This window comes from Eublepharis macularius, chromosome 5, assembly GCF_028583425.1.
Source record: "Eublepharis macularius isolate TG4126 chromosome 5, MPM_Emac_v1.0, whole genome shotgun sequence".
Lineage (NCBI taxonomy): Eukaryota > Metazoa > Chordata > Lepidosauria > Squamata > Eublepharidae > Eublepharis > Eublepharis macularius.
Genome location: NC_072794.1, coordinates 171,076,302 through 171,096,005, shown reverse-complemented (window position 1 = coordinate 171,096,005; position 19,704 = coordinate 171,076,302). Strand labels below are relative to the sequence as shown.

Genomic DNA, 19,704 nt, shown 5'->3' with positions numbered 1-19,704 from the left:
CCCACTTCACAGGAAGGGAAACTGAGATGCTGTTTCTCAAAAAGAGGAGTTGGGGCTCTAGTCTCACCGGAAGGCAAACTCCCAAAGCCCAGATACGTCAGGACTGGCTGTGGTTACTCGGCTGTGAGGGAACTGCACCCCACACATGCTCAGAGGCTCACACATCCTGATCAGAACTGAAAGGGAGCCCTGACTCTCTAATCTTCTTTCTGCCCTGCCTCCAACAAGGAACACAGGGCAGCATTCGTGGTTCCCCATTCCATCCTCACATCAGTCCTGTAAGGTGGGCCATGGAGGGTTGACCTTGGACTTAGCAGGTCCTGTAGTCCTAAGCATAGTTATACCCTTCTAAGACAACTGATGTTAATGTGCTTAGACAGATGTAACTCTGTTAAGGATTGCTAGGTGTTAACTAGTACACAGTCTCTGTATTTGTCTTCATTAGATTTGAATCTTACCTGATTACATTTCTTCTTCACCCCCTCCAGTTCATGCCCCCTTGTCACAGCTGCTTGTGTTGGTATATCCTCCTCTGTAAAAGGCCTGCCTAGTATTGCAGCCAAAGAAATGGGCCCCAGAAGCAGCAATAACATTGTTAATCTTGTAGGTGCCACAAGACGTTATTTTTGCTGCCTGGAACCCTAAAAACGGTGGCAGGAGTTTTTGCGAGCCGACCAACATACTTTGTATCGCCAGAATCCAAACAAAACCTTGCAGGGCTGCAATTTGCAAATGTTGCACCCCTCACAATTTGCACATATTGCACCCCACGGCGCATTTCTCGCATTAAACGCTACTTTACTCATAGTCCCAAAAAATGCTGTTGAGCCAAGAAGCTGTTCAAGTTGCTTTTGCAGCCGACCAGGATTTGGTGGCAGAAGTGAAATGAGAGAATGCCCTTGCCAGAGTCTGTATCCCATGCAAAAATACAAGAGGCACCCCCGGTAATAGACCTGAGAAACTCAGTGGCAAAACCACACTGAGGGGATAAAGTAATTATACAACACGCATAGAGACACTAATTTATATAAATATTTATAAGTTATTCTAAGGTGCAATGTGATTCATGCTCTAATAAATACTAATAAATATTTTAAAAATCATTACATAAGTCAATCCACATTCCATAGATGAAAAACAGTAAACAGTATCTATAAGTATTTAAAGTATTTTAGTAACAGCCAGGGGTCATTTCGTAGAAAAAGAGCTGGAGGAACTCATTAGCATAATTCATCAGCATATACCACACCCCTTGACATCATTGGAAGTGTGTCATTAGCATAACTGATTTGCATATGCCACACCCCCTGACATCACCTATCCTGGCTGTTTTGGACCCAATCCTGGCCATTCAGGGCTGAAATTGGGCCCAAAATGGCAAAAAGGGGCTGAAAATGGCCGAAAAGGGACCCAAAATGGTCAGGATTGGGCTGCTGCTAAGTGGGAGAGTGATCCACCACCTGTCAGAGGCCCGATCCAGACCATTTCAGCCCCAATCCAGGGTGAAACAGGCCTAAAATGGGTGGGGCCACCTGACATGTGACCTTTTTGGGGAACTGCCGGAACTGCGTTCCTGCGCATTCCCCCTCAAAATGAGCCCTGGTAACAGCCGTATCTAGATAAAGGGACAAAGTCCCAACATTCAGAAATCTTAGTCCAATAATGTTTTCTCTTTTCTTTTTTCAGTTGACTGTGCCATAGAAGGCTGCTCCAAAGACTCCTTCAGTTCAACAGGTAAGAGTTCCTGAAATGACTTTTGCAATCATGTAAACTGTTGTTCTCTCTGTGTGTTTCAGGTGGAGCTGTGAAGATGGGGGAAGGAGCCGGGGGATCCCCCCTGCCCAACAAGTGGCCGGCTAGACAATCAGACTTGTTTCATATCAATCACTTCATCAGGGACCAGACAGTCCACCAAACAAACAAGAACTCAAATTGACAAACAAACAATTCTCAAGTGCGTTCTCTTGGCGCACCGTGATAATCGGCTGTATGCGATTTGTGTACCCTGCCACCTTCCTCACCTGCCTTGGTAGAAGTAAGAGCTTTACATTCAGGCTTCCCAATATCAGAGGGGGCTCAGGCTCTACCCAACTGTATTGTGAGGATAATAACACTGATTTGTTCACCGCACTGAGGGGGCACACGTCTGTCTAGAAGGGAGGTATAAAAGCGCAGCTCTTTTTATTACCTTCCAGCACACTGACTTCATCGCCGGTAGTTACCTATCACTTTTGTTTTGAATTGTGGGCTTTTGGGAAAGTGTATTGTATGTGTGTTTTAGTTTTAATGGTTTTTGAGATGTGTTTTTATTCTGTATGCTTTTAATCTGTTAGCCCCCTTGGTCGCCCTGATGAGGGCACAAAAGTGGGGAATAAATTTTATAAATAAATAGATGTTCTATTATTATCCATGGTGCATCTGGGGACAACTTGGAGAGGCTGGAAATGTCAACAGAAGTATTTATCAAGTGCATTTTTATTCCTGCCCCCTCCTTCCAGGAATATACAGGGTTCTCCCATTCTTCATTTTATCCTTGCAGCAATCCCGCGTTGGATTGCAAGGGATCCATTCCATGAGAAGCAGAACATTTTTCCATTGTGAGGATTCTTTCCTGGATGCAAGAGGTTCTCTTGAGCCTTGGGCGTTGGGAAAAGCAACTTGTGCAGCAGGAAGGAACGGAGTTGTGAGCTCTAGCCCCCTGTGAGGAAGGTCTGTCTACTAGAGAATGGCTGGCTAAGGTCAAGTAGGGATTTGAATACAGGTCTTCCTTAGTCTTAGGTAGAGATGGGCATGAACCGGAAAAAAACCAAACCATGCATTTCGTGGTTTTGTGGTTCACGAACCGGTTCGTTTGGTTCATGAAAACGTCTCATCCAGGTCAGAAAACCATCACTTCTGGATCAGCAGAAGTTCACTTCCGGATCAGCAGAAGGTCTGCAGGAAGTCCATCCCCTGTTGCCTAGGAAACTGATCGATTGGCACCAGGCTGTCTGCAGTGACGAACCAAAAAACGAACCAAACGAACCAGCCTAAAAGTTCGTGGCAGTTAGTTAGAAATGGGATCTGACGAACCGTGGTTCGCGCTTAATTTTGGTTCATATTTCGGTTTGTGTCCATCTCTAGTCTTAGGCCAAACACTCTAACCTCTACACCACACTGGCCCAGACATATCACTGTGAATGCTCAGTGCCCATTGCTTGTTGGTAGAATTGCTGGACAGAGGAGGTGACAGATAAGTACCCACCTGTTGGCAAGCCAAGTGGTCTGTGCTAGGGCTGCTTGGCTTACTAGCTCTTGGGCTGTTTTAAGAACCCAAATGGCCCTCAATGGGCTGCATATATCAATATACGCCTAAAGTCTGCTACAGGGAGAACAGATGGTTTTTATTATTTCTTTATTCAAAGATTCTGTCTCGCCCCGCAAATCAAAACTGGTTCTTGGGGCTGCCTGTAAAGAAAACCAGGTAAGAAACATCAAAACACAATAAAATAACAATATATAAAAAAAGCATTAATCGTCACGATCATAAGGAGAATCTGTCTGTACAGCATCATTAAAACAAGTTTGAAACATTAAAAGCCAGCAGAACTCTTACATAATAGTAAGATACGTGGTGTAAATCAGGGCATGGGACAGGTAAAAATCAAATCAGGTGGCTCAATGGATATCTAACAAGGAGAAGGAGAAAAGAATTGCCAAATGCTTGGCAAAAAATATATATATATTCTTTCCGCCGGCACTAAAAACTCAGAAGTCTCAATGCCGGTCCTAGATTTGCGGGGCAAGCATCCCACGCCTGAAAAAAACAGCCCGCCTCACCTCCCAAAAAAAGAGGGGTGCATGCAGGCCTCTGAAGAGAAGCTTAATTGATTACAAGAAGCAATAAACCTTTAGATGGATGGCGAGGACTTGGGACAGGGAAGGTTGGATATGTTTAGAAAGGAATTCAAGTCCAAAACATAGGAGGAGCATTATATCAGTGGTGCCCTTGTTCTTCTTGAAACAACGCTGAAGAAAGAAAAAGTGCACTGCCTCTTCCTCCCCTCCCCGCAAAGCAGAACAGAGAGGTTTTTGCAATGCGCCAAAGGGCTCACCTCCCTTCTGATGGTGATGTCACAGACACTGTCCAATACAAGGCTAACGTCACATTTCCAATATCTTTATCTCAGTATTTGAATGCAGGGAAAATATCATGCCCAGCAACAGAGGTGCCAGCCGAGGGGAACATCCGCAGGTGATTCTCCCGCCATCACACAGGTAACCACAGTGCTGTCCCAGCACAAATCTAACATGGCCTAGAAGGCCCAAACAATGCCCCAGAGTTTATGATGTTTGTTCATGCCATCACTGTCCAGGGTGACCCCAAAGGTTGTCGGATCTTTGCTCCAATGCACAGCCCATTTCTGAAGGAGACTGCACAAAGACTGGCCTTGGGGCGTGAATTGGGGGGGGGGTCTATGCATTTCCTTCCATCCTTCTTTTTGCACACTCCCTTCTTCATAGTGACAACACAGCAGCTGGAGGTTGGTAGTGGAGATCTGTTGCTACTAGCATAAGGCCCTAAGGGGAGAAAAGCAGATGGTAAGATTTCTCTCTCTCTCTCTCTCTCTCTCTCTCTCTCTCTCTCTGGTACCCAAACTCTTTACATTGCTTCATACACTCAGCTTCTTAATGATGCACAATTCTTGGGTTGGGAAGAGCTCCAGCATTTAGTCTCTTCTGGACGAGAAAGGAGTATTGGAGACTGGAATATTTGCTAAAGTTACAAATATACACGCACAGACAAGTGGACGCATCAGGGTTCTATTTAAGATTTTATAAAGGATGCAACCTTGGTTTGGTTAAGCGGCTAAATCCTTTGCTCTCTTTCCTCCCACGGAAACTGCAGGCGGCTGTTTCTCTCTCAAATGTCCATCGGTATAGCCCATGCCTTGGTGCTCTGCCAAAGCAGCTGGGGGAGGGCATATCTGAATTATGGCCATAGTACAGGGTGGGGGAGTTAAACTTTTCTGTCCCTCTCAGCTGCTTCTTCACCATATTTCAGGAGATCTAGCTCCCTCATCTCATCTAGTTGTACTGCTGAAGATTCCTTACAGTAGGTTGGTCAATTCTGGGTTGGGAAATTCTGGAGAACTGAGAAAGACAGAGTTTGGGGAGGGATATGAGGCCGTAGAGTCCACCTTTCAAAGCTGCAATTTCCTCCAGAGGAACAGATCTCTGTAGTAGGGAGACCAGTTGTAACTCTGGGAGATCTCTGGGCCCTACCTCAAGGCTGGCTACCCTTTTGGCACACTTTCAAAATATAATCTTTTTGTGCGCAATTTGAATAAGCAAAAACATCCTTCATAACTGCGTGGTGTTTCTTGGGTTCTTGGTTTCAACCTAAACTTAGTTGCCAGTGTCCAGATTTGGATCAACTACCTTTGTTAATTCCTTTGTAGAGGAGTTGTAAGCTTGCATTTATTTTCCCTACGGCATTGTTTCTTGAAATGTCCTTGATATTGACTGTACTAATCTCACTCTATGTAATCCACCTTGACTCTCAGTGAGAAAGGCGGACTATAAATGACATAAATAAAAGAAAGAAAATGAAGAAAAATTAGAATGCAAGCATGTCATATTCTTTCTTTCATGTACTTTTGCGCTGGTTTCCCCATGTCCATCCCCCTCCCCCAAAGCTTGCAACCTTGAGAATCTCCCAAGAACACTCCCTTGATCCTACCACTCCAGAACGCTTCTGGAGAAAGCACCACGTTCAGCTAATGGATACAATCCAGTATTTTTTGCTTGGAAGTGCTATGCCTAAAGCACTGGGTAACTCGCAAACTGCGAGGGGACTCACCAGCGTCGCAATAAGGGAGACCCCAGTCATAATAATAACATTTGATTTATATACCACCTTATATACCACCTACTCAGAGCGGTTCACAAACCGTGTTATTATTATCCCCACAACAAAACACCCTGTGAGGTGGGTGGGGCTGAGAGAGCTCTGAGAGAGCTGTGACTGCCCCAAGGTCACTCAACTGGCTTCAAGTGGAGGAGTGGGGAAGCAAACCTGGCTCTCCAGATTAGAGTCCTGCTGCTCTTAACTGCTACACCAAACTGGCTCAATCAAGACCCTGGGTCCTCAGATTCAAACCAAGGCAGGAGATTTTGGCAAAGTAAAAAAGCTTATTGGAGAAAGTCTCCAATAAACTGATGCTCTCCAAACAAATTCGGCAGAGTGCACATCTCACAAAGCAATCACCCATTTATATACCTTCTTACAAACAAGGTCATCAGAAAATTGATTACAAAAGTAGGCTATAGCCGTGTTAGTCTGTAGTAGCAAAATAGTAAAGAGTCCAGTCGCACCTTTAAGACTAACCAACTTTACTGTAGCATAAGCTTTCGAGAGCCACAGCTCTCTTCGTCAGATGCATGGAGGGTAAGAAAAAACTGATATATATAGATGGTGAGAGGAGGGGGGAGTAGATGCAAATCAATTAACTTCTGATAATGAGATCAGATTGCTTCTGTTAATGAAATCAGTTACTTCTGATAATAAGATAACCATCCATAGTCTCTATTCAATCCATGTCTGACTGAGTCAAATTTACAAAAGTAGGATAGTGTTACAGAAGACAAACAAGCTAAAGCCAGTGATTTCTAAAAAGTTGCAGGTCATATAAATTAAAACAAGTGTTGTTTATCACCCGTCGGGCACCTCTTGTTATCTTTAAGAGGGGTACATCTGTGAGATAAGAGAAATGCTGGCACATGAAAATGGTAACATCCAAGCATTTGGAGGCTATATCCTGTTGTGAATCTAAACACCTTTTGGTCTCACTTATCTTTAGCCTATGTTGCAATTTTCTAGCAAAAGGGACAGTGGAATAAGAGTAGGGGAAAGGGTAAACGGGATGGAGGCTCACTCCCATAGTACACTTCAAAAGAACCAACACAAAGGAAACCTGTAAGTATATACCTATAAAAGTTCCTAACACATCCAGCATTTTGAACATGCGCTTCTGCAAACCCTCACATGGGACTCAGGGTCACAGGAAGGAAAACAGTGTGTCAGCAAGCCCCTCCCCCATTTATCTGACACTGACACTGTACGGTGACGTGATATATGCCCTCATGTGCCAACAATGTCTATCTGCTCTGTACACTGGACAAACCAGCCAACCTCTGTGCAAAACCTGGTATTAACCTATAAAGCCCTATGCGGACTGGGACCAGCGTATCTGTGGGACCGCCTCTCCCTATATGAACCCCAGAGGGCTCTTCGCTCTAGTGATAAACATCTGCTAAGGATCCCTGGCCCCAGGGAGGCCTGTCTGGCATTGTCCAGTGCCAGGGCCTTCTCGGTCCTGGCCCCAGCCGGGTGGAATGCTCTGTCTAACGAGACCAGAGCCCGGCAGGATTTGTTATCCTTTCGCCGGGCCTGCAAGACGGAGCTGTTCCGCCAGGCGTATGGGCGGTGCTAGGTGGAGCCCCCTGGCCAGTAGATTGCAGAATATGCCTTCCCTACTAGCAGTACCTCCGTCTAGCAAACAGTCCCCCCAATGATGCTCTAGAGATGGGTGAAGGTCAGTCAGTTGGTTGCTGTGCCATTATAATTGTGTGTGTGTGTGTGTGTGTGTGTGTGTGTTCGTGTGTGTGTATTTTTAACTGTGTAACTTTGACTGTTTTATGGTTTTAACTGGTATCAATTATTTAATGTGTTTTAATTGTATATGGTTGTAATCCGCCCTGAGCCTGCTGGTGTGGGGAGGGCGGAATAGAAATCGAATTAAAAAAAAAAAAGAATAAATGGACACAAATCTGACATCAAAAATGGCAACTTCCAGAAATCAGTAGGAGAACACTTCAGTCTACCAGGATATTCCATCAAGGACTTAAAGGTCTCCCTAGTTCAACAGAAACATTTCAAAAGCAGAATCCAACGAGAAGCTGCTGAATTGAAATTCATATGTAAATTTGACTCAGTCAGACTTGGATTGAATCGAGACTAGGCATGGTTATCTCATTGCCAAAAGTAACTGCCTTCAGGCATTCTATTCAGATTCTGCCATGGAGGGAAGGGGGTCACACCCAGCCTGCATTGTGCACTCCACCTCTTTCATGAACTTAGTTACATTTACAAGACCCTTACTCCCTGCACCCTCTCCCTCCTCCCCCCTATATATCTTTGGCCAGTTTCTTCATATCCTCCATGCATCTGACGAAGAGAGCTGTGGCTCTCAAAAGCTTATGCTTCAATAAAGTTGGTTCATCTTAAAGGTGCTACTGGACTCTTTGCTATTTTGCTGCTGCAGACTAACACAGCTAACTCCTCTGGATCTACCGTACAGTGAGCCATTACCTGATACATTGCGATTTGCGGGTTCACCAAACTGACATTGTGGATGTTCGGAAGAACGATGCCTTTCTTCAGGTGCTCTAAAGAACAGGAAGGGCAGCAGTGAGAGGGGAAACTGAGTCAGGGGCAGGGGAGTCCCCATACCCAAGAAACACAAAAGACAGGACACTACTGCGGACTCACTATTGATTGACAGCAATCCCACCTGCACGGCGACCGTCAATGCATTCTCCAGAAATTTCATCTGTGAAGCACAAATGCTGTTGCTTAGAATGGGCACAGATGTGAGAGGAAGAGACAGACACAAAGACACGAGGCTGCCTGAGGACATGTCTTGGGATTGGCGTAGGGCTCTCTCGAGTAAGGAGAAAGACCCAAAGGGTACGTTGGTTCTAGGCTTCGGCTAGCCTCCTGCACTTTTAGATTGGATAGCCTCTCTTTTTTGCCTCTTTTCTGCTCATGCTTTTTTGAGTGGCAGGGGAAAAAATCCCGTGTGGAAGCAGCCACAGCGTGCACTGATTTATGGCAGCTTCATAGACTCCCCTACATCTTTTGTGCCATCCACTTTCCATCAGTGGCAAGCGGCAAGTGTGCACAGAAAACACACACGTGTGCACGAACACACACAAAGGACTACGCATCGCCGTGCTCTGTTAAGACGGTAAGAACACCTGAGTTTTAGAAATTATGACAGAGCCAATGGGATCGCCTGCATCCTTGTCCAAATGAAAATCAAGACAGAGACCCTCTTGTGAGACCCCAAAAACAGTAAGGAATCTTGGAGGGACTGAGAGCCAAGCTACAAGTGATGCCTGACACAGGTTGGACACTTACCAGCTTCCCTCAAGTTTTGATGGGAAATGTAGGCGTCCTGGTCTTGCAGCTTGGCTCTCCATTTAATTGAAATTTACAGGACCACTCCCCCCACACACACACCCAGCGGAAGGGAAGGGGGGTGCCTGGCAAGAGCCCGACGCCTGCACTCCCCTCCCGACCGCATAGTCTCCCTCCCATAGACTGCTGCTCTGTAAACTTCAATTAAATGGAGAGCCAAGCTGCAAGACCAGGACGCCTACACTTCCCATCAGAACTTGAGGGAAGCTGACCAGTGTCCAACCTGTGTCAGGCATCACTTGTAGCTTGGCTCTGAGAGGGAACATAAAGCAAAGACCTAGATGTGACCAAATCTTACCTGCCACTGCTGACACTAGAGGGAGGCGGGTTCTCCTCCACCCCACCCGAAAGCAACTCTGTCTCAGAACTCTGTTTTTCCCACTTGCTGTCTGTTGTTACAGAGGCCATCGGTGGGACAGCACCCAGACCCTTCCCATCACGCCCGGGCCACCCTCCCTCTCAGCTACCAGCAGCAAGGCTAGAAAGCCGAGGATAAAACCTAACCAGGAAGGACACTGTAATTGATACTTGTGTTATGGAGCTCTTCTGATGTAGAATTGCTCATTTATACGGTGGTTTGGGAGCCAAATACAGGCTGAGCAGGCAGAGAAACAACAAACACCCTCTTACAGCTCACCTCAATGTGACCGACGTTCGACCACCCCTGGGACACCTGGAAGCTATTTGGACCACAGAGAAAAAGAAAGAGTCAGTGCTGCGTCCAGGACCCCTGCACAGATGGAACGTATGAGCACCGGATAATAACGGTAGGAGCCAAAGGGAAGGATTTCCTGGTGCTGGGAAGAGTAGAGGGTTCAGGAAGACTCACTGTTTCAGGGCCACCGTGCCCAAAAGCTTGCCGATGGAGATCCCGGAACTGACCGGTTCGAGGAAGAACTGCCCCGTGAAGTTGCCATCCTGTGGACCAAAGGACAGCCAGGTGAGAGATGTGAGCACTGCGAAGGGAGAGCATAAAAGACCATCTCCTGGCCCTCCCACGTCTGATCCCCTGCCTTTGACTGCACTGTCCATGGGTGCTTTGTGGTGGCTATGGGAATGAATCTCAGATCTGGAAGGTTGTCAGCTCCCCTTGCCATCAGCCGCTGTCTACAAGCTTCAGCCACTGCGCGCATCTGCAATACGGGAAACAACACTACCGGCTGACCTCACAGGGCTGTTGTCAGGATTACTGAAGTGTTTTGAATATTGGAAATGCTGCACAAGTATTGCTGAGTGTTCTCGCCATCCTTGAACGAGCCCTCTGCCGTCTGTCCCCTCCAGATCCTCCCTCAAGCCCGATTTCTCCTTGCCACAGCTGGCATGAAGTGCGGCAGGACCCCTCCCTGCCTCCTACACCTCTCTCTTTTGGGAAGGTTCCATATTCAAGACATCCCCAAATCCCAGAGAAAAAGGCAAGAGCCACACATCATCACCAGACCCGGTGCTTACGATATTCAGCAGGAACGCAGGGGCCAGGCTTGCATTGGGCAGGATGACGGAAACCTCAACGGATCCAAAGATCTTCATGTGCACTCCATCCGGATGGAAGCTGAACTCGGGCTGCTTCCGAGCACCCACCTGGACCTCCAAAGGCATATCTGGGAATTTTTTCTCCAGCTGGGGAATGGAGAGAAGAGGCACACCAAGATGACTTGTTAAGGGGTCATTCAATAGTTCTCTGGAACTGGGGTATAATATTTCATGCTGCTGTAGCATAGTGGTTAAGTGGTTGGGCTAGGATTCAGCACCCTGCTGGTTCGAATTCCACTCCTGCCATGAGCTCAGCAGGTGACCTTGGGTGTGTCAGGTCCAGTGTATATCTAAACTGTACTGACTCCATTTTCTAATGCTTCTAGTGTTTGAGTATTCTCTTCCCAGGTGCACCAGTTCCCAGGCAGCATTCCCACCGGAGGAGACTGTTTTGTCTAACACCGTTCCACCAAGCATTGGCCTTGGAGGAGAGCAGCTTCCCAGGACTGAGAGATGTTGTTTTGAGAACTGTGGGGGGAGGCTGATCCAGATGGGTATTGTTACTCTGTATCTTATGCTTGCTCTTCATTGGTAACAATGATCATGTACCATCCTGATTCTCCTATTCAGGACAGTGGACTATAATGGACCTTTTCTGCAGTAAAGTTTCCTTTTCCAAACAATGGACTTGTGTTTGCTTCTAAAGGGAACCCTGTAGTGAGTGCCTTATTTAGCCACAGTCTGACATTTTGTTACCAATCATGTCTGAGTCGGGCCCAGCGGAATCCAAGGTTGTCCCGGACAGGGATCCTTTGTTTGATCCGTATGCGTCTCCCGACAATCAACCTGTGCAACCCGTGCAAGCCCAAGACTCCCAGGAGCTGGGAGCAGCCGGGAACGGAACCGGAGCCTCCACTTCCACCCCGCCTCTCATCGACCTCAGTACTCGGGCCGAGACCGAAGCCAACCTCGGGGCAAGGCCGAAAGCGACTGCTCTCCCTTTGATTTCGGTACCCACCCCGTCGGAGTGGGGAGCCAGACCCCGAGAAACCAGAGAGCGTCGGGCAGGTGGACTCCATCCACTATTTTCGATGGAAGGGCGCCGAAGCCTAGGAACCGTCCCGGAGCTAGACAGCAGCCAACCATGGCGATATTGGAACAGGACGTCCGAACAGGCGGAGGGGGACACGTCTCGCCGCGGCGCCCTGAGTTGGGATTACTCCGAACTTGTTTCGTGGAAAGAGCCAACGGAGGTCCCTGAACAAAGTTGGGAGCAGATACAAGGTCGCACCTATGCGGTGGATACCAGCATCTCGGCCGTGACGGGTATGGCCAAGGGAATCCTAGCTGCGAGATCGAGAGTCGTCCAAGGGGACCCTCCTCCTTGGGGCCCCTTGTCCCCGGTGAGTGCAACGAATGAAGCTTCCATAAGCGAGCAACCGGGGGCAAGTCGAATGCAACAGTTAGAAGCTAAACTGATGGATATGGAAGAAAGTTTGGCTCATGCCATCCATTTAATTTCGGCAATGGGAGCAGGGGAAAGACTGTCCCCTGAAGAGATGGCGGTACAGATAGCTACCCTTCAAAGTGTTATCTCCTATCCGATGGAGAATGTCCAGCAGCGGCCGTCACCTACCGGCGAAGGAGACACCCATCCGGGCGAAACGGGAGAGCAACCCAAGGAACTTCCAGCACAGCAGGAAATTCCACCGAGCAAGGGAGACCCGGTTGAGCCACCCGGAGAGACCCCCACCGAACTTCCTAACCAGGCAGGGGATGCGCCGCCAGACGGGACTCCCGTTGAGAGGCCTACGGAAGGGGAAGAAAAGCCCAGTGATACACCGGTGAGACCCCCTCTTACTTCTTCTATAACGGTCCGGCCGGACCAAGCGGGAGCACACGCGGCTCCATCTGAGGAGGAAGCCCCTCGTCAACCGCGAGACATTGTCCCCGCCGGGCAACCTACGGGGGACGGTCTAACAGCGCCAAGAGGCCAGCCGCTGCTTCCCAGATTAACAACACCCGGAGGGGCAAGCCCGCGCGGCCTTCCACCGGTTCAACCCTCGCCGCTGCGGCCTCTCTCACCTCGACCGCAGCTCATACTGTCGCAGCAGCCCCAGGACCAGCCCGTTTTACCACCCCCGAGCCAACCGGGACGGCCTGCACCACTACGACACCTTCAACCCCCTCCTCAGCGGCCAATTTCCACTCTCCCACACCAACCTCCTCCACCTCGACAGCTGCCACTAACGCCTCCCGTGTTACCGGCCAGACCGAGACTGCCGCCTCCTGCTCGCCTGCCACTACAGCCTCCGGCCCAACCAAGACCAACCCCGACACAGCAACCACGGCAACCTCCGCCCGCACAACCAGCCCAACCCCAGCCGGCATCGCCGGTTCAACCGCCACCCGTACAGCAGGCACCGTTGCCCCGACCGAGACTCCAGTTACCTCCTCCTGTGCCTCAGGCGCAACTAAGACTGCCGATGGACTTTTACCCAGCGCCTGCTCCGAGACAGGAACTCCCGATGGGCTGGGTGAAGCTGGAAGCCACCTTCGATGGGGATCCCTCCAAACTGGGATTTTTCCTAGTCCAAGTGGTACAGTTTTTCAACCGGTGGGGGCACCTCTTCGGCAGTGAGGCCAGTCAAATCGAACATCTTGGATCTCGTTTACAGGGCAAAGCAGCAGACTGGTATGTAGGACTATACAATGTCGGGGCCCCAGAACTCGATACTCTTCAGGGGTTAGTGGATGCTATCCGAGCGCAGTATGAAGACCCCTTAGAGGAAACCAGGGCCCGAACAGAATTGCAAGCCATCAAACAAGGCAGCATGTCAGCAAGAGACTATGTCACAAAATTCCGGCAATTAGCAGCCAAGTGCCCTAGGTGTGAGGAGTCCACCAAGATTATCCTGTTCAAGCAAGGCCTTAACCCGAGACTTTTGGACAGAGCCCTCATGCAAGACAATCCCCCCACGTTGTTAGGGTGGATCCAACTTGTTTGCGAAGTAGAAAATCGCATGTTGGAAGTCCGTTTGGTTGAACAACAACAACAAACGGGACAAAGAAGATCATTGACCTTACAGAGGGGAACACGGGGAGCTAGCTACGCCACCCGTGGAGCGAGAGATGCTAGATGGCAACAAGGGCTGTGTTTGCAATGCGGACAGGCTGGTCACTTTGCAGCACAATGCCCTTACCGGCCTGTGCAAAGACCTCCGCTCCAATTACGGCGTCCAACCCTTGCTCCGTTTCCTACGCTCCAACGCCCGACTCCAGCACCCCGAGCAAATAGAGGCCGCGGCGCTTCCCAAAGGCCAGCCTCGGAGAGAGGGCTGGAAGCGGAAGAAGTCATGGAATACGATCCCGCTTCCCCAACCGCAGAAGCTAATCCAGAAAGTCCCCAGTCGGGAAACGAAATGGATCTGTCGTGAAAGGACCCAAACGACAGATCCGCCCTAAGCCCGTCCCTGCACGGAACCGGCCGCCTGGGTCCATCTTATTCATGCCAGTGACTCTAATCAACCCAGAGAGGAAGATGCATATTCGGGTGCAAGCTCTTATTGACTCGGGCTGCTCAAGAGACATCATTGCCCCTGCTCTAGTCAATGGACTAGTCCTACCAACTCGGGATCTACAAAACCCAGTAATCTTTGAGCAAATGGATGGTACCAACATGAATCCTGTAACAACTGAAACCATCCCAGTGATCACAGGCATGGGACAACATTGGGAGAAGAGGTCCTTTGTCATCAGCTCGACTGCCAAGTACCCGTTAATTTTAGGCAGCAAATGGCTATGTGATCACAATCCCTACATAGACTGGGCACAAGGATGTATTACCTTCAGTCATACCAACTGCAAAAATCACCGTTGGAATCAAAACTGGGGCGAAGATCCGACTCATAAAGAAAAGGCCCTTCTCACCCAAGAAGAAGTCAACCAAATACCCGAACCGTACTGGCCTTTTCTAAATGCTTTCTCTGAAGAGGAAGCAGATACTCTACCCCCGCACCGACGAACGGACTGTGCGGTAGAACTTTTACCCGGAGCCTCACTGCCCAAAGGACGACTTTATCCCATGAGTCTCCATGAACGCGAAGAGCTCCGGAAATTCATCGACACCAACCTCCAACGAGGGTTCATCCGCCCAGCCGCTAGCCCCCACGCCGCTCCAGTCCTCTTCGTGAAAAAGAAGGATGGGGGACTTCGACTGTGCACAGATTTCCGAGGCTTGAATGCAGTGTCCACCAACAACGCCTATCCTATACCGCTCATCCGAGACCTTCTCAACGTCGTGGCCCAAGGTAAGATCTTTACGAAATTAGATCTAAAAGATGCTTACTTCCACGTTCGTATCAAGGCAGGGGATGAGTGGAAAACCGCTTTCAATACGCCCCTCGGACAATATGAATACTTAGTTATGCCTTTTGGTTTGACGGGAGCCCCGTCCGTATTCATGTCCATGATAAACGAAGTTCTACACGAATTTCTGTACAAAGGGGTGGTAGTGTACCTTGATGATGTGTTAATTTACTCAGACACCGAGGAAGAACATATTCAAACGGTACGAAAAGTTTTAGCCACCCTGATGAAGAATAAGCTGCCCATCAAACTGTCCAAATGTGAATTCCATAAAACCGAACTCACTTACCTCGGGTATTGTATCTCCCAAGAAGGCCTGAAAATGGATCCAGCCAAAATACAGGCGATCCAGGACTGGCAGAAACCCACCACCTGTAAAGAACTGCAATCCTTCCTGGGTTTTGCCAACTTCTATAGAGACTTCATAGCAAATTTCGCCCAAATCACGCTCCCTTTAACAGACTTGCTGAAAACCAAAGATAAAGGGGACCAAGCTAAAAAACCCTCTGCCAAACTGCAATGGACCCCCGATTGCCAAACGGCCTTCGATTGTCTAAAAAAGCAATTTGTAACGGAACCCATCCTCTCCCACCCCAACGAACAATCCCCTTTCATAGTACAGGTTGACGCCAGCGATACGGCGATAGGGGGGGTTTTACTGCAGAAGGGGGAGGATGGTAGGCTGCGGCCGTGTGCTTTCTTGTCTAGAAAATTTTCGGAGGCGGAAAGGAATTGGAATGTGTGGGAGAAGGAGGCCTTTGCCGTAAAAGCGGCCCTTACTAACTGGAGACATTGGCTGGAGGGGGCGCGATACCCTTTCGAGGTCTGGACGGATCATAAAAATCTGGAGGCCCTCCGAAGCCCACGCAGACTGAATGCCAAGCAATTGCGATGGGCGGAATTCTTTTCCAAATTCAACTTCACTCTAAATTATCTCCCGGGCAAAACTAACTTTTTGGCAGACGCCCTATCGCGCATGCCCCAACATAAGAGCAAACGGGAGGAGACTGTCGACACTGTCTTCTCGCCTACGCAACTTGGGGGCGTGGTGACTACTCGCAGCCGTGCCAAGCAGCCCCTCCCGGCCAACCAAGAGTGGAAATCGAAACTTAAAACTGAGGTGGAGAAGGAGGGGGATAAGGCTCCGCGAAGCAAACTAACCCAAGCCCCACAAGGGGATTGGCTAGCCGGGAGCAAATTTTATGTCCCAGACAGCCTCAGACTGGAAGTTTTGCAGCGCTGTCATGACGCTCCCACTGCTGGACATTATGGGTATCTGAAAACTTTGCACCTAATCCAAAGACAATTCTGGTGGCCGGGCATGCGCAAAGACATTTCCCAATACGTTAGTTCCTGTCCTATTTGCCTCAGCGCCAAAACCAGAAAAGGGAAGCCTCCGGGTCTCCTGCAACCATTGGAAACGCCAAACAGACCCTGGGAAATAATATCTATGGACTTTATCACTGATCTACCTATTTCAAAAGGACATAATTGCATTTTAGTGGTGGTAGATCTGTTCTCCAAACAAGCTCATTTTATCCCCTGTACTGCTATACCCTCCGCTCGAAAACTAGCAGATTTGTTTCTAAAACACATCGTAAAATTACATTCTTTTCCGTCCAAGGTGATTTCGGATCGCGGCGGACAGTTCGTTGCCAACTTCTGGCGGGAGCTTTTGAAAATGTTGAATATTGAACAAAGCATCAGTTCAAACCACCACCCACAAACCGACGGGCAATCCGAAAAAACAAACCAAATTTTAGAACAGTTTCTTCGTTGCTACATTAATTTTCAACAAGATAATTGGGTGGACCTTCTCCCTCTGGCCGAGTTCTCATATAACAACAGTGTACACGCTTCAACGGGGGAGGCCCCCTTCAAAATTGTCTACGGAACTCACTTCAATCCCTTCCCGTTGGATGCCCCCCCTCTCCATTCCTCTAAATTGCCAGATGTATCTTCGTGGTGGGGGGAGGCGGCGCAGCAATGGGATCTTATTAAGAAGCACCTTGACAAAGCCAAACTGGATTACAAAAAATACGCAGACCGCCATCGTGCGACCGAATGGGAATTACAACCCGGAGATCATGTGTATATTTCCACAAAAAATCTAAGACTTGCTCAGACCAGCCGCAAACTCGCTCTGAAATTCCTAGGACCTTTTCCTGTGCGCAAGATAATAAATAAAGTGACTGTTGCTGTAACTCTGCCCAAGAACCTGCGCCATGTGCATGATACGTTCCATGTCAGTCTTCTAAAAAGAGCTCCCACCGACAACAAATGGCACGTCAGAGCTCCACCCATTCCAACGTTGATTGACGACCAAACACACTATGAGGTACAACAAATCTTGGACTCTAAACTCAAACGAAATCAGCTTTTTTACCTCATTAGGTGGAAGGACTTTGATTCTGGTTACGATGAATGGGTGAACTCTGCACATGTTCATGCTCCTAGATTAACCAAAGCTTTTCATACTCGCTACCCATATAAGCCAGGGGGGGATATGTTTTAAGGGGGGCAGAATGTCAGGTCCAGTGTATATCTAAACTGTACTGACTCCATTTTCTAATGCTTCTAGTGTTTGAGTATTCTCTTCCCAGGTGCACCAGTTCCCAGGCAGCATTCCCACCGGAGGAGACTGTTTTGTCTAACACCATTCCACCAAGCATTGGCCTTGAAGGAGAGCAGCTTCCCAGGACTGAGAGATGTTGTTTTGAGAACTGTGGGGGGAGGCTGATCCAGATGGGTATTGTTACTCTGTATCTTATGCTTGCTCTTCATTGGTAACAATGATCATGTACCATCCTGATTCTCCTATTCAGGACAGTGGACTATAATGGACCTTTTCTGCAGTAAAGTTTCCTTTTCCAAACAATGGACTTGTGTTTGCTTCTAAAGGGAACCCTGTAGTGAGTGCCTTATTTAGCCACAGTCTGACAGGGTGAGCCACTCCTCTCAGCCCCACCTCCCCAGTTGTATTGTGGGGATAATAACAACACTGGCCTTGTTCACTGCTCTAAGTGGGCACTAATCTGTCCAGAAGGGCAATATATAAACGCATGTTGTTGTTATCAACAACAATAATAACAATAACATTTCATGGCACTGTTGGTATTTATTTATTTATGATTTTTCTAGTCCGCTCTCCCTGCAAGCTGGCTCAGAGTGGAGTACAACAAATATAAAACAGCATAACAATTTAGTTTAAAACCAACTAAAAACATCAATAAAAAGAGCAATTTCTAAAAGATAGTGCCAACGGCAGTAAAATGATGTACAGAAAGAAAGTGATATTTTATTGTAACGTCCTGCGTTTGTCTTAATACACATCACATTTTAATCTCATCTATTTTTCCAAGAAGGTCAAGATTGAATATAGCCTCTCTCTCCTTTTATCGTCATAACTATCTCTCTAACCTAAATTTAAGGCTTCGGTCACTGATTTTGAGGCCAGTGAGAAACAGGAGTCAGACTGCAAAAGCAAACCAAGTTGACAGACCAAATATCTATGTTTTGTATCCTGCAACATTTGAAACTTTTTATACCCTGACAGCGCTTTTTGCTTAGCAATTCAGCCATAGAAGCAACACCATCATAACTTCTGGTGAACAGTGGATCTATGAAAGCTCAGCAGTGCAAACTGGCTGCAAAAATACTGTGTCAAACTACTGATTTTCAAAGTGCCCCACTTATGATCCTAAAGGGAAAAAAATTCCTAAAAGAGTTTTTCCATTTGTTCCCCAAATGTCCAGTTTTTCCGATCCAGGCCTCAGAAGAAAACTAAAGGGAAACCAGAGATATCTTTCTTTCTCCTTCACATCTGTAAACTCACCTCTGGTATCACCATCCCCATATTTTCAGTGTTCAAGCGGATCGGGAAGCCTTTGGGAATCTGAAACAGAAAGATCCCTGGATGGATCGGTTCCTAATAAGTGGGAAGGTTGCCTGGGATACTCCATCGCCACCCAGGAGAAACTGTACAACCCTCAAACTTCCTGGGAATTGGTTGAAGGTGGAAGCAAACAGGAGAGGGAATTGCCCACAATGCTAAGAAATTCTCTCTTTCTGAAATGAGACACGTGAGGGACTTACGCTCTCTACTCAGCTGTGTGGGGATTGGTTACAGTTACTCAACCCTTCGTGGAATCAGTGATAAAGTTTGTGCACTCTGTGTATGCTCAAAGGTGCTTCTATTCCACTTAGTCCAGGGGTTGAGCCCTAGCATTGGATACCCTGCTTTATTTGTGCTCAGTCCCATTTCTGCATCTATACCCTATTGATCTCTGGGCTGAAATGAAGCAAATGGCCATAGAAAGGTCAGCATGTGTGGGGCGATTCAACAGATACCCTCAATGCCAACTTCAAAACAGGGGAAAATCAAAACAGTAATTTGAGTGCAATGGTGACGGCAGATGGCAAGAATCTTCCCCACCCCCCATATATTCTCCTGGGAATTTAAATATCTTGCTTTCACTTCTCACCTGGTCTTACATGGATAGTAGTCAAATGGCAAGACAAGAGAAAGTCTCTCTCTACATGAGAGATCTGACATGTAAAGAACGCGTGTCGGGAGATGTAATGTTAGCCGAGAAAGGGTAGTTTTAAAAGACAGAGCCGGT

General features: G+C 47.9%; 1 protein-coding gene across 1 annotated transcript in view; it reads right to left on the bottom strand.

Annotated features, from left to right (window-relative positions):
- Positions 1 to 3,377: 3,377 nt before the first annotated feature.
- LOC129329967 (bactericidal permeability-increasing protein-like) overlaps positions 3,378 to 19,704 on the bottom strand; it is a 32,389-nt gene continuing 16,062 nt past the window's right edge. Inside the window, exons 10-16 of the mRNA XM_054979735.1 lie at positions 18,918 to 18,977; positions 10,694 to 10,861; positions 10,074 to 10,162; positions 9,882 to 9,924; positions 8,534 to 8,594; positions 8,354 to 8,430; positions 3,378 to 4,560 (exon numbers count right to left, since the gene is read on the bottom strand). Of these exons, the coding sequence (XP_054835710.1) occupies positions 4,498 to 4,560; positions 8,354 to 8,430; positions 8,534 to 8,594; positions 9,882 to 9,924; positions 10,074 to 10,162; positions 10,694 to 10,861; positions 18,918 to 18,977 (561 nt within the window). The 3' untranslated portion in view covers positions 3,378 to 4,497. The remainder of the gene's footprint in view (positions 4,561 to 8,353; positions 8,431 to 8,533; positions 8,595 to 9,881; positions 9,925 to 10,073; positions 10,163 to 10,693; positions 10,862 to 18,917; positions 18,978 to 19,704) is intronic.